Genomic DNA, 15,629 nt, shown 5'->3' with positions numbered 1-15,629 from the left:
TCCAGGAAGTGCAGAAAATCCTGTATAAGATTGACCCAAAGAGGAACACACCCAAGACACATTGTAATTAAAATGACAAAAATTAAAGAGAGACTGCTAAAAAGCAGCAAGGGAAAACAACAAATAACACACATGGGAACTCCCATAAGGCTGTCAGCTGATTTTTCAGTGGAGACTGCAGGCCGGAAGGGAGTGGCATGATGTATCTAAAGTGGTAAAAGGGAAGAACCTACAACCAAGAATACTCTATGCAGCAAAGCTCTTGTTCGGGTTTGGTGGAGAGATTAAAAGCTTTACGGACAAGCAAAAGCTAAAAGAGTTCATTCAGCATCACCAAAACAGCTTTACAACAAATGTTAAAGGAACTTCTCTAGGTGAAAACGAAAAGGCAAAAAATACAGAAACAAGTAAAATTACAAAATGGAAAAGCTCATCAGTACAGGCAAACATACGGTAAAGGTAGGAAATCATCCATGCAGAGCTAGTAGGGCGGTTAAAAGACAAAAGTAGTAAAATCATCTGTATCCACAATAAGCTTTTAAGAGATTAGATATAGAATATGAAATCAAAACAATTAGATACAGAATATGAAATCAAAAACAGTAATTGTGAGGGGAATAGAGTACAAATGCAAGGTTTGTTAAAATGCATTTAAAATTATGAAATCAGCAACTGAAAACAGTCATAGATAGAAAGATAGATTGCTATATAAAAGCCTCATGGAAACCACAAACCAAAAGTCTATAATAGATATACATACAAAAAGGAAAAAGGAATCCAAACATAAGACAAAAGATAGTCATTAAATCACAAGAGACGAGAGCAAAAGAGGAAGAAAGGGAGGTGGGGGAAAGACACACAAAAACAACCCCCAACAGTTAATGACATGGCAGTAAGAACACACGCATGTCTATACACTGACAATGAAGTATCAGGAAGAGAAACTAAGGAAACAATCCCATTTATCATCTCGTTAAAGAGAGTAAAATACATAGGAGTAAACCTGCCTAAAGATGTAAATGACCTGTATTTGAAAAACTGTAAGACGTTGATGAAGGAAATTAAAGATGGCACAAACAGATGGAAAGATACACTCTGTTCTTGGATTGGAAGAAATAATATTGTTAAAATGACCATACTACCTAAGGCAATCTACAGGTTCAATGCAATCCCTATCAAGATACCAATAAATTTTTCACAGAACTGGAACAAAAAATGTTAATGTTTGTATGGAAACACAAAAGACCCTGAAGAGCCAAAATAATCTTGAGAAAGAAGAACACAGCTGGAGGATCATGCTCCCTAACTTCAGACTATACTACAAAGCTACAGTAATCAAAACAGTATGGTAATAACACAAAAATAGACCAGATCAGTGGAGAATAGAAGGCTCAGAAGTAAACCCACACATCTATGGTCAATTAATCTATGACAAAAAAGGCAAAAGTATACAATGGGGAAACAAGTGGTGCTGGGAAAACTGGACAGCTACATGTAAAGGAAGGAAATTAGAACATTCTGTAACACCATACAGAAAAATAAGCTCAAAATGGATTAAAGACCTAAATGCAAGACTGGAAACCATAAAGCTCCTAGAGTAAAACACAGGCAGAACACTCTTTGACATAAATTGTAGCAATATTTTTTTTGGATCTGTCTCTAACATAGAGGACATAAAAGCAAAAATAAACAAATGGGACCTTAAAAAGATTTTGCACAGCAAAGAAAATCATTGACAAAGTGAAAAGACAGCCTACAATGGAAGAACATATTTGCAAGTGATATGACTGATAAGGGGTTAATATTCAACATATATAAATAGCTCATACAACTCAACATAAAAAAAAAACCTGATTTTAATATAAGAGCAGAAGACCTTAATAGACATTTAAAGGCACATAAAAAGATGTTCAACATAACTAATCATTAGGGAAATGCAAATCAAAGCCACAATGAAATACCATCTCACACCTATCAGAATGGCTATCACCAAAAAGAACACAAATAAAAAATATTAGTGACTATGAGAAGAAAAGAGAACCTTTGTACACTGTTGGTGGGAATGTGGAAAACAGTATGGAAATTTCTTAAACAATTAAAAATAGAATTACCATATAACCCAGCAATTCCACTTGGATATATATCTATATATCTATATCTATATCTATATCTATATCTATATCTATATCTATATCTATATCTATATCTATACAAAAAAATGAAAACGCTAATTTGAAAAGATACATGAACCCCAGTATTCATAGCAGCATTACTTAACAGTTGCTAAAATACAGAAGTAACCTGTGTCCATCAATAGATGAGTGGATAAAGAAGATGTGGTATATATACATACAATGCAATACTACTCAGCCATAAAAAAGGGTGAAAATTTGCCATTTGCAGCAATATGGATGGACTTGGAGGGTATTAAGTGAAATAAGTCAGAGAAAGACAAATACTGAATGATACCATATATATGGAATATAAAAAATATTAAAAATGAGTGAATATAAGAAGAAAGAAGCAGACTCAGATATAGAGAACAAACTAGTGGTTACCAGTGGGGAGGGGAAATGTAGGGGTAGGTAATTAAGAGGTACAAACTATTCTGTATAAAATAAGCTACAATGATACATTTTACAATACAGGGAATATTGCCATTATTATATAATAACTCTAAATGGAGTATAACCTTTAAAAATTGTTAATCACTATATTGTACACCTCTTACTTAAATAATATTGTGTATCAGTTATACTTCAATTTTAAAAAAGAGAACCTACTGAAGGGGGCCAAAGAATTTTCATTTAGGTTTACAAATAAAGTCTCATTAACTGGCTTGGATGGCCAGGGCTCTAAGGCAGCTTCATTCCTTGCCACCAGGAACAAAAATGGAGAAAACTGGTTTATGGAATATATTTCATCCTTATATTACCTTTCACGAGTAGATAAAGGCATCTATTAGGGTTAGACAATAATTAGTTATATCTATATTGTTACAAATGTAAACTATTCTTTTTCAAATGTAATAGTTGAGACAGCCACAAAGTTTACCCTTGTTCCAGTTGATTCTGATTCTTCTCTTGACTCTGTGTGTGTGTCCAGTTTTTGTAAATTACACAAGTTTTTTTTTTTTTTTTAAGTGCCCAATCAACACAGTACTGCATGATAGCTTTCCCAAACACCAGCAGGGTGAAGTTTTAGCATTCATTGTTTCTCCTTACATATAGCCAATAGCTTTATTGAAGGTTATTATTCATTACATGACAAGTTCAACTGCTCTCATACAGAAAAAGAGAATACCCTGGCTTACTCCCTTTGTCCATTGACTTCTTTTTTTTTTCTTAATAAGTAGGCTGAGTATTTTTCTTGTTTCTTTTTATTAATAGCTCTGGAGGTCTTAATCAACCTTAAAAATTCTGCCTGAAAGATGCTTGCAAGAATCTTTTTTTACCTAATTATTTACCCAAGACCTACATTCCAGTCTTCTACTAGAGAAGTTGAACTACATTTTATTGTTTAAATACAAATATTGTGGGGGGTTTTTTTTTCCTATTAACTTTTATAAGGCCAAAGGGAGTGCCAGCTTCTCTGTAAAGTCATCTCAGACTCTTCTTTGCATCCCCACTACCTCTCAATTCCTATTATTCTTAAAGACATAGTGTATATTACCACATACAGTTTGGTGGGGCTAGGGGAGGGAGAGCAGAGGGCAGAGAAGGATTTTGGGAAGCAGTTGCACTTGAACTGAGTGTGGAAGAACAGAATTTGGCAGGTGGTTGGGGAAGGTGCGAGCCAGGAGCAGTCCAGATTTGGAACACCGTTTAGTCCAAAAAGCCTGGAGGTGCAGAGTCAGGTCATCTTTAGGGAGCAGTGTGTTCAGCAAGCCCTTTGTCTAGGGGACAAGGATTCATTCAAAGGGCATGTGGCCTCCATGACTGGGAAAATAGCATGAAACCAAATTGTACAGTGCCGCAGGGAAGCCAGCATTTTTTTTTTTTCCGAGGTTAGGTTAGATTTTTATGGGGAAGTAGTCTGTGGAGGTATAGGAAATGAAAACTCAATAGATTTGGTTGCTAGAATGAGAACCTAGAAGGAAAGGAAATAAGAGTCTAGTGGATTGGCAGGTAAAGTCAGAAGAAAAATGAGGAGGAGTTAAACAGAAAGAGAGAGGGCTCCATTTTACTTGAAATTAAGTAATGTTGTACTTGATAAAAATACCTCTTGATATTTAGAAATACAAAAATGATTTAAAATATATCTGCTTAGCCAGAGTGTTTATTTCTTTTCCCCTGCCATTTTTGTTTTCATTTTTGATTAAAAAAAAAAAAAAACAAAACAGCATATGCTGGAAGAAATTAGGTACACGACAGGGACTGAGAAAATTTCAAGAAATTTTTCTTCTAGCTAGATTGCTGTTATAAAATAAGACTACATTTTGATTCAGAACTTTTATGAAGTACTTGGACATTTTATTACAACATCTGTTTCTACGTTTTAATTTCTCTCCTTCCTTTTATAGGTATTTGCATACTTCTTTTTTTTTCAAATGAGAAGACCTTTTTGTTTGCCACAAGAAGGCCATTATCCAGAATGTTAATGGGTTTTCAGCTATTAAGATGTAATGATATACCTTGAGTATTTAACTATAAATTTGAAAAATCTCCATGAACAATCTCAAAGGAATACTTAGAATGCACTCCTGGTAAATTGGCTCATTTTCCTGTAATTTACTGGAAGTGCTGATATGAGAGCAGTCCTAATGTGAAAAGTACATTAATCCCTGGAGTTACATTGTATGTATTAAATTATTACTCTCAAAGAATAAAACGTATGAGGCCATTTAGCCTTCATTCACATTTGTTACTTAGAATCACAGTAGAGAAGCAATCACTTATCTTTTGATGCACAAAATTAGAAACGATACATTTAATATCTTTTAAAACAAGAGGCATAGTGATGCTCAGTTACACTTTTGCCTAACAATTGCCTTTTTCCAAAACAAAGACTGTTCTAGTTGGGAGCATGATTCTTCTGGTTTTGTGGGGGTCCCTTTTATGCCATTGATAACTGAAATATTTTTAGAAACCCGTAATGCAGCTTTCTTTGATGTCAGTCAAAAAGCTTAGTCGGCCTTCTAGCCATGAGCTTCTGCTACGTTGGGAGATTACTGAAGGAGGTAGCCAACTCGCAGGCGCAGTGGTTACAGGAGCATGGGGGTCTAATTTGGAATTCTGTCTAATTGTGTTTTTCTTCTTTACCAGGGCACTGAAAGTTGTGGAACCATAATTTGTGACATGATGTGCTTTTTGGTAAGCAGACATTTATGATTCCAGAAGATTGGGACTAACAGGAGGAAGCCCCTTCTGAGATTTTTAACAAAGTTCTCAAACAGCAACCTACACCATGGACATGAAGCTGGACCCTTCCCGAGATGACCTGCCTCTCCTGGCCAACACCAGCCACATACTTGTGAAGCACTATGTACTGGATTTGGATGTGGATTTCGAAAGTCAGGTCATTGAGGGCACCATTGTGCTTTTCTTTGAGCCTGGAAACAGATTCGAGAAAGAAGGTGGTTCCACTGAGGAAACGTGCCAATCAGAGGCTAACGAAGCCTGCAAATTTAGGATGCCTGAACCCTGCCATATTCCTGTGACAGATACAAGGACCTTCTCATCTAAAGTGGGATGTCATGATTTTGTAATCTGTGGTAAAGGTGAAAAAGATACTTCTGGTAAAGATGGTAACCATGACAACCGGGAGCAGGCTTCTGGGATTTCTAGCTCAGAGTACTGCTGTGACACGGGGAATGCTGGGAGTGAGGATTTTTTGCTAGTGTTGGACTGCTGTGATTTATCTGTGGTAAAGGTTGAGGAGGTGGATGTTGCTGCTGTGCCAGGTATTGAAAAATTTACAAGGCCTCCCAAGCTCAGGAATCAGATTGTACGTGAACTTGTGGCTCTGCCTGCAGATCGTTGGAGGGAGCAGTTAGACTGCTACGCTCGCTGCAGCCAGGCTCCTGGCTGTGGGGAGCTCCTGTTTGACACTGACACTTGGAGCTTACAGATCAGGAAGACAGGGGCTCAGACAGCTACTGACTTTCCTCACGCCATAAGGATACGGTACAGGACCAAACCCCAGGGGCGATCAGTTACGTGGACCTCAGACCAGAGTGGCAGGTAGGTTATCTGGGCACTCCGCAGCCCCCTGCCCGTTCATCTCACACACTGGGAGGTGAACCTCTGCAAGGATGCGCCGCTTTACTCTGTGGCATTATCCATCTGGCCTTAAATCCTTTGACCCACAGTGAAGCAGGTAAATTCCCAGGCGTGCTGAACTCTGTTAATAGGATTACTTCCCTTAAGTCAGGATGAAAAGATTACTTTGTTAAGTCCCCATATTTCTGAGTTAGGAGACTGAAAGTCAGGCTTAATGATTAAGTCCTGAGCGTAGCTCTCCATTGCAGTCTCTGCTGGCGACTTCCAGTGCTGTAGATGCAAGTGATATGTGTCTTTGAGCAAATACCTTCTCCAGGTTCCTTCACATCCCCAGAGGGAGTAGATAGCCGCCAAGTTGGGCTGGTCTGCAGCCTGGCAAAGTGCTTCCAAATAAAGCCAGCTCTGCTTTGTGGCTCTTACTGTCCCTGTCTCCCTGGACTCTTTGTCAGATGTCATATAATGTGAACCCCCAAAGCGAGGGAAAGATCTGTTTCTGAGGAGTGCAGCAGTCAGTCCTGCTGAGTCCACACTTGCTTCTTTGGCCATGATTCCGGATATTTGACACCAGGGAGACTCCTGGTTTTTTGTCGGGGGGGGGGGGAATGGATGAGGCATTGATTTCAGGGGCTGTGTTTAGGCAGCCATTTGATCTTTCCTTTTGCCCTTCCCCCAGCAGTTCAGGGTTTTTAGGATTTGAGAATTTTCGAATACAAACTTTATTGATTCCTCTTTATTTTACTATTTCTTTGTGCTAATGTACTGCAAATCAATATGATAATTACTGCAGAGCTTGGCTGAAGGAACGTTCATCTCTGTGAGCTTGTTTTGAATAGCATTGGATTCCCTTAATGGAGGCGGTGGTCTCAGTAAATTACTTACATCTCTCCTCCAACCTACCCTCCAAAAAACCTTTTAGATTTTTTTTTTTTTAACATCACTTCAACTTTGAGTCCTCATTAGCCTGTTCCTTGCCTCTCATCTTACCTCCTGCCCTGGTCTCCCTCCCCATTCGGAATGAGTTCACTTCCTGTCTTATTTCTGCTAGTCTGAGGCAGCCTTTGAGAAATTGGAGGGTTGGTGCAAATTTACATCAGTACAAAAGCATAGTGATTTATTTATAGAATGACTTATTGGATATTCTTGGGAGACTATGAGGGAAAGAAACAGGTGTTCTTATTGTATTTTGAGATTTTTTTTGTGGAAATTATTAAAGATGGGCTTTTCAATAAGATTTAACCATATACTGTCTCTGAGAACTTAACTAGGAAATTGTAGTTTTTATACTCCCAGATATTTCATTTTTGAATTAGAATAATGGGGAAGAAGAAACTATTGACAGTATTTAGAAGAAATACTCATTAATGGCCTCAAACATGGCTTTCTGCTAAGTGCTCACTGCGGAGAAAGACTGGACTTGTGAATTACATTGCATGTAAAGTATCGAGTAGAAATGAATTATGGATAAATGCTGGTTTCCTTAAACTCAAAAGGCCCTTGGGCACATTTTGCTGCTGCAAAGGTTGACTTGAATTTACCTTTGATATCTTCTTTTCTGATAATTTAGTAAAGTGCATGATCACAGCAGGATCTTAAACTGTATCCTTGGAGGTTTGTGATTGTGTGTTAGTAAATCAACGGCATTGCTGCAGTCTTACAAGGATAATAAATGTTTTTTAAAAATCCTCGAAAGATGTTTTTTCTCCCTTTTTTTCTTTTTTCGGGGGAACTTTATTATAGTCAAGATAATCTTCCATGAATGGCTACCAGATCTCTGTAAATTCTTCCACGTGCTTAAGAATAACTCTAGGTATATACTGGTAACTGGTAACTGTAAGGACTTTAAAATGCCCAAGGGTCCCTGATTGCTAGACATAGATAATTCCTTAGTGATATGAATAAATAGTGATCATCAGGGTTATAATGCTTTATGAATATAATTGTGTGAAAATATAAAATTTCACAATTGTGTGAAAAAATGTAACTGGGTAGAGCTTATTTCTTCTAAGGCATAGAGTCTACATTTATTAAAACTGAAATAGTTGTTACATTTTTACCCTTGAATGGCAGAATACCTACTATAAATTCTTGGTCTGAATGAGAAACATTTATTCTCATTTTACAAGTAGGAAAATTGAATAAAGTTACTGAAAGCGCCTAGAAAAATCCATGTCTTAATTGTGAAAGGGAGCTATGTTTCTTACTTTTGATTTTTACCATGTCCCTTACTGTATGCAAAGATTTTAATATATTTTAAAAGAAAATGAATTATATTAGCTTTCAATAAATTTCTATTTTTAAGCAGATCCTAGACAAATCAAAGAAAAGCTCTAAACTGGTACCTTTCTTTTCAAGTTCCGTCAGTGGCTTCCCCCCTTCCCACTTTCAACCTGCCCCTTATTGAGAGTAAAACTTAAGTTATTTTGTTTGACAATAGAGAAATAACCACTTAAGAGGTCAGAGGATCCCAGAATGGAATACAAAATGTGACAAAACAATCCAGCTACATTAAAAATGTATGAAAACCTCATAGAAGGGAGTAGGGGTGGAAAGGTGCTAACTAAGTAACTTTGGAAATGAGTTGAATCTGTAAGACTAGAGGCAAAAGAAACTGTACATGAGTACTGTACTGTAGTTGATAAAGTTGTTTCCCATAGGGGTGTGGGTTGACAATTCTGGTACCACTATACATGTATGCTGGAATGAAGCAATTTAGTACATGGACGGCAGGTGATGGGAGCCAGCTTTCTCACTGTTGAAGTGGTAGATTACAGATAAGCAAGGGGAAGAGCCTAGAATGATCCATGTGGAAATGGATTAGGACTGGAGACATCACTGTGAATTCATGTTTAGCATAATATGGATACAGATGGTTGCATATAGAAAGAATTATAGATCTGGGTGCTTGCAAGGGTTAGCATACGTATATGTGTGTTTCCTTGTTTGTCAGCTGAGTGAGTTTGGAAGCAGTGAGTACACCCTAGTGTGCAAGATGATCCTGGAGCATTTCTAGTGCCAGAAAATAAGGAAATGCTCAAACAACAGCAACAAGAACTGGCAGTTGCTGGTGTGTGTCAAAGGTCAAGGAGCTGTCTGAAAGAACACCTAGTGGCCAAGGCTGAGCAACAAAATAAAGAAAACAGGTTTGGATGATAACCCAAGTATAAAATAAATATCCATGAGTCCACTAATGCAAAAAAAATTGACTTAAATAAACAAATGGGGGAGAATGGCCAAAGCCATGGTGCAGAAGTTGTCCAAGTTGTATAGATACTCCACCCTCAAGGAGGTAGAGCAAAACTCCTCGCTCCTTAAGTGTGAACTACACACATGACTTCCTTCGCCAAAGAGGACAGAATGGAAAAGGGGAAAAAGAGTAAATTTTCATTGGAGTAACCTGACAAACATGACCACAGCAAGGAGATCAAAGTTAACATTAACAGCGGATGAGTCACATTGGTTGTATTTAGCCTTAGTAATATGTGATGAAAATGGGATCTTTGAGATCTTCCTCCCCAAAACCCATAACCCCAATCTAGCCAAGAGAAAAACATCAGATAAATCAGACTTTCAACAAAGTATCTCTCAAGGTCAACATAAATAATGTCTTAAGAAACTGTCTTAGTCAAGAGAAGCCTAAGGAGACATGATGATTAAAATTGAAGTAATATCCTGGGATAGAAAAGGAACATTAGAGGAAAACCAAGGAAATCTGAGTAAAATCTGGACGTTAGTTAATAATAATGTATCATCTGTGACAAATATGACTTACTAATGTAAGTTGTTAATAATAGGGGAAACTGGGTACGGGATATATGGTAACTCTCTGTGTATAATCTTTGTACTTTTAAAAATAAATCTAAGACTGATAAAAAAAATTCATTAAAAAACTAAACATCAGATTTGAACAGAAACCATCTTTCCATTCTGAAATCCCCCTTTCGTAAGGGCTGTCATCCCACTTTTACCAAGTAGCAGTATTCTCTGGGCGAGAACTGAAGATATATTTGCAGCTATAAAAGAATATTTCTTTCAATCATTGTCAATAGTTTCTCCTTCCTCATTATTATTCCAGTTCTAAAATGAAATATCTGGAAATACAAAAACTACATTTTTCCACTTTGGTTTAGCCATCGTGGGGCTGTGGCAACTCTTGAAACTAAATGCTCTTTCTTGCCTCCATCATTCAGATACTGGATTTCAGGTGACATTTTAAAATGATGACACACACACATGGGTAACAATATGATACATACTTCTTGGGAAAAGCTGTTTACTTTTGGGTGGTGTGTGAGTGTGTGTGACCTTTAAAAATATTTTGATGAGAACTGGGACAGTCAAGAATGTGTAACAGGTTTCTTGCTAACCTAGACAGAAAGGGGACTTAATGTCTTTTTGATTCTAGAGCTTAACATACTTTAAGGAAAAAAAAGATGGAAATCCTTATTCAAAGTTTATATACTTTCTGCATTTTCCTGCATTTTTACATTCCACTGAATAAAATGTTATTTAAAACCAAAGCATTCTCTCTGGTAACCCATTCCCATTGCCATTTGGATCTTTTTTTTTTTTTTTTTTCCTTTACTTTTTTCTGGAACAGGGTGGTAATTAGGTTTGTTTGTTTGTTTAATGGAGGTACTGGGGATTGAACCCAGGACCTCATGCATGCTAGGCATTTACTCTACCACTGAGCTATACCCTCCCCAGTCCTGGATCTTTATAATAGTTTTAGAACCAACCAAGTGGACTAGGAGATCTTGCTTAAGCTGGTGACATCACTGAACATAAGTTGAATGGAGGGGAAATTCAGTTAAATATAGGAAACTTATTTTAAAAACTGCAATTATTTGGATCGTTGTTAAAGATAAGGAAACTGACTAAGAAAATACATTATAATTTAAGGTAATTTTAAAATTTAAAATTTCTTAAGTCACTCTGATGTTTCTTTGTTTTAGACAAAGCCAGAATGAAGTTGGCAAAATACTAAGGGAACGATTTTTTAAAATTATATTTATTGTTCAGCTGTTGGACAAAGGAAGGTAGACTTTCGGAGTATTTTCAGTTTGACATCAAAACCAGATGTTAAAACATGTTCTCCTCGCCCACCCCTGCCAGTAAAATAGTGTCATTGTTTTATATCTTACTATAAAGTTTTAAAATTAAGAGAATGGGCAGAAGAGCTTTGAGAAGAGATTTCAGGTCTAAAAGGAACATTTCTATAATAAATTCAGTCTCCCCCTCCCCCACCCTACTTGCTTTCAAAAACCAATATAATATTCATGACAACTGAAAAAGAAATACACGTTAATTCTGTAATATCGTTGTGGAGCTGCAAAGGAGGATTTCATAATCCCGAACTTGAACATGTGTGTTCTTTTTTCGCTTCTTTCTCCCCTTGCCGCACATACTAGATTGTCTCAGTCTCTCAGAATCCCCGTTGAGTCATAGGAGAAAAGACAATGATGGACTGTCGTAATTTAAACAAGTGGCCAAAATGACCAATCAAACAACAACAAAAGCCCATGAATAACCAGACATCAACAGAAAATAACAAATCAAAATGACCTATAACCAGCATGATGTGTTGAAAAGAATCTAGGAGGTTGAGCCAAGAGACTAGGGTCCTCATCAGAGCTGTGCTGCCAACGAGCTGTGTGACTTCAAATAAGTCATTTTACATCTCTGGAGCTTAATTTCCTCATGTGTGAAATGAAAATGTTCCATGAGAGGCTCTCCAAATGTTTTCCACACATAAAATCCTATACTCACAGGAGACTTCCAGGTTAGAAATACTGTCTTTGCCTTTACAGAGAGCTTACTGGTTTTGTACCCAAAGCACCTCTGTTGAAAAAGAGGTGAGTTTCTGGCTCAAAGCCACTTTCAGTCCAGTCCGTTTTGATTGTACACAAAATCTACCCAAGTCAGAGCATCATTCTCCTTAGACTTGCCATACGTGTTCATTATGATTGAGGAGTCCTGGTTTTGGTAATTGTGCCATGAAGAAGAATGATAATAAAGGGGTGTGTGTGTGTGTGTGTGTGTGTGTGTGTGTGTGTGTGTGTGTGTGTGTGTTTGTGTGTGTGTGTGTGTTTGTAGGGGGGGAGAGAGAGTCGTGGTTGACACTTCCTGTTTTAGTAGTCTGGCCCTTGGTGTTTGTGGCATAAGTTAGCGAGAGGGTTGCTTACCTACAATGGAGACTGTAACTTAGGTTTAATGAGAACATGGCGTCATAAAAAAACCTGGGTGCAGGAAGGAGGAGAGATGGGAAGGAATTAGAGGAGGTCTGAAGACTTTGGAACTCTGGGAAGCTTATAAAATAAGCTGACTGACCTACGGAACTGTGACATCTGTGGCCCCTTGGCCTCCAGTGACCAGATCAGTGCCTCGATGTGGCGAACACCCCGCCAGACCACATTCACAGCAGCTGCGGGCCCGTCCCCTCTTCCCTGCCTCTGTTGAAGCAGCCCTGTCTCCGGTTGTTGGACTGTGATAAGCATGTCTCTGAGAATGGGTGATTTTTATGGAAAGTAGTAAAACTTGAAACCTTTTTTTAAACTAAAAATAAGCCCCTTTCACTCCGACTGCAAAAAGACAAAGGCATATAGTAGTCAGCTAAAAAGAAAGAAAAATACATGGTTTGAATCAGCTCCCTACAAATTTTCCTTTATAGTTGGCTCCTGCTTAAGAAGCCGAGTGAGCACGGTGGCTCAGCTGACGTCTTGGTCTGTTCAGGCCACTATACGAAAATACCACAGACTGAATGGCTTATAAACAACAGAAATTTATTTCTCACAGTTCCGGAGGCTAGAAGTCTGAGGTCGCAGTGCCAGCATGGTCGGGTTCTGGCAGAGGCCCTCCTGTGTTGCAGACTGCCGGCTTCTGGCTGTGTTCACACATGGTGGAAGGGCTCGGAAGCTGTCGGCCTCGTTTACAAGGGCATTAATCTTATTCGTGAAGGCTCTGCCCTCATGACCTAAGTACCTCCCAAAGACTCCACCTCCTAATACTGTTACCGAGTCCAAACTCGTTCTGCTCGCCGCACGACAGGCCAATAAATCGGGAGACGAGGTGTTGAGCAAGGAATAGCAACTTTATTCGGAAAGCTGGCAGACCGAGAGGATGGCAGACTAAATGTCTTGGAGAACCATCCTCCTCAAGTTAGAATTCAGGCTCCTTTTATATTAAAAGGGGGAGGGGTGTGGTTGGTTGTTGCCAACTTCTTGGTGTAGGAATTCTTTGTTCTTGTAGCTGTCAGGTCATAGTGCCCCCGTAAAACCTCCAACAAAACAAATGTCACCGTCCATTCTGCAACTTGTCATCTCCATACCAGTGCAAAAGTGCCAAGATCCCTGAAGTTCAGAGCCCCAAGAACAGGCTCTCCTGTATATCTCAGGCTAAAGGCAACACTCTTTTACAAAAAGTACAGAGCCACCAAGACTAAGCCTAGAAAACAGGGCACAGGGTTAAAGCCAAAGAAACAGATCTAATATGGAGTCACATTTGTTCTTTTCTGTTACAATACCATCACACGAGCATTAGGATTTCAACGTATGAATTTGGAGGGACACATTCAGACCCTAGCAGTGTAGTGTATCTCATCCTTGGCTGACTACTCCATGAACACACAAACATGGAACAAGAAGCTAATGTAACTGTCGTTCTGACAGGTTCTTCCTCAATTTAGAAGTTCTTTAATGGCAGCAAGCCATGGGCCTGCCTCTCCCTTGCTGTCTTACCCTGTTTCCTTTCTGATTTTCAGTGGCCTCCTCCCATTCCCATTCCTGCGCAGTTAATCTGGGCTCACCAATGAGTCTCCCATGTGGGTGGGTGTCCCAGGGCGTGTGGGGCAAGCCCTGGTGTGAGAGCGTTTTCCTTTGTGTGTTGGAAGGAATTATTCAGTCTGGAAATAAGTTATAAACATCAGAGAATTGCAGGCTGGCGCCTAAGCATCTATCCCATCAGCATCTGAGCAACATGGCTGAGGTGCAAGGCTGTGCGTGTTGAATAAACACAGCTGCATTTGTTTCAGTGATTACACATCCAGATAACTGCAGAGCATGTTTATAAATGCACACAGATTTCCCTCCCCATCTTGGGACCAGGGGGAATGTGTGCATGTTAGGAGTCACCACTTAGTATGATTTTCAAGACTCCGTGAGCACCTCCTGTTCACCCATTCTCCGCTTTCTGTCAGCTGCCCCAGATTCCACCACCAGACCTTTATCCAGGTGTTAAAGCTTTCATCCCTGTTAAAAGGTAGTTACTTAACTTTAAATCGTGTTAGACACTTGCACCGTGACATGTTACACACATAAGGATCTCGGATTGTAAAAGCTCAAAAGGCCATTGGCCATAAAGTCCCTGGCACTTGGTTTGGGGAGGGTGGAATGAAGCTGCTGCTGAGAAAGAAGAAAAGGCCAAGAAAGGAGTAGGCTCGGAGCACAAAGAGAATCTGCGTTTTCAAGAAAATTTGCCTGGGATTGTTTTCCTATCTATGAAAACATTCCAGTAAGAAAGTGATTGCGTCTCATAGCAGACATGGGTGTATTTCTGGGTGTGCCTCTTATTATTTATTTATTTAATTTTTTATGTTTGAATAAAATAAATGTTTTTATTTTTGGACATTTCCTTGGAGTCCTTGTCCATAGGCAAATATTTTGTGAAGTGTGATTTTAATGGTAATAATTAGGTTTCACTTTGTAATCATACTGCTCATTTTGCCAGCATTTACTGAGTCTCTGTTACATACATAGCATCAACTAAGATGAAGAGAAATGCGTTACATCTCCGCGTAATTCCACTTAAGCAGGAAGAAAGATACAGAGGCAAACCACGTGTGTGTCTTTTGGCAACTCTTGTTGATGCATTTTTCACTTGATTGTTTCTCTGGTGCTAGATTCAAAGCTTAACCTCCTTGGAATATTTTATTTGCATAGAATCCCAGTTGACTTGGCTCTGTCAGACATTCTTTTTTTTTTTTTTAACACCTGTATTGTGGTGTGATTCCTGTACAGTAAACTACACATATTTCAGATGTACAATTTGATGAATTCCGGTTGATGTATACACCCATGAAACCACCACCACAGTCAAGACAGCTAGCATTTCCAACACTCCCCAAGAGGTGCGAATTTCAAATTCCCGACTTATCTCTTCCCACCCCCTTTTTAGGCAGATGGCTTATCTCTACTTTCAGAGTTACAGCTGGAGACCAAGCGGAAAGCTAGAAAGAAAATACATAGACTTTAGCAGAAAGGAGGCCCCAGCCGGGTAAAGAGAAGGGGAGAAAAAGAGGCTCGTGGGGACAGTGGGGAGGGTGGAGGTGAGAGCTTTCTAGGGGCCTGACCAGGTAACTGATCCCCTTGGTGAGAGACTTCAGGTGCCGAGGCAGAAAGAGCCTTTGAGAGGATG

General features: G+C 38.9%; 1 protein-coding gene across 13 annotated transcripts in view; it reads left to right on the top strand.

Annotated features, from left to right (window-relative positions):
* The window catches only part of AOPEP (aminopeptidase O (putative)), a 324,317-nt gene that overhangs the window by 26,098 nt on the left and 282,590 nt on the right, over positions 1–15,629 (top strand). For all 13 annotated transcript variants that reach the window (XR_012506720.1, XR_012506719.1, XR_012506723.1 and 10 more), the window contains exon 2: positions 5,265–6,182. Coding sequence is in view for 5 of the 13 variants with exons in the window: in XM_074363058.1 (XP_074219159.1) it covers positions 5,407–6,182 (776 nt within the window). In the remaining 8 variants the exon portion in view is untranslated. The remainder of the gene's footprint in view (positions 1–5,264; positions 6,183–15,629) is intronic.

The sequence above is a fragment of the Camelus bactrianus genome, chromosome 4, assembly GCF_048773025.1.
Source record: "Camelus bactrianus isolate YW-2024 breed Bactrian camel chromosome 4, ASM4877302v1, whole genome shotgun sequence".
Classification (NCBI taxonomy): domain Eukaryota; kingdom Metazoa; phylum Chordata; class Mammalia; order Artiodactyla; family Camelidae; genus Camelus; species Camelus bactrianus.
Note: the sequence above shows the minus strand (reverse complement) of the source record. Positions and strands in the feature narration are given on the sequence as shown.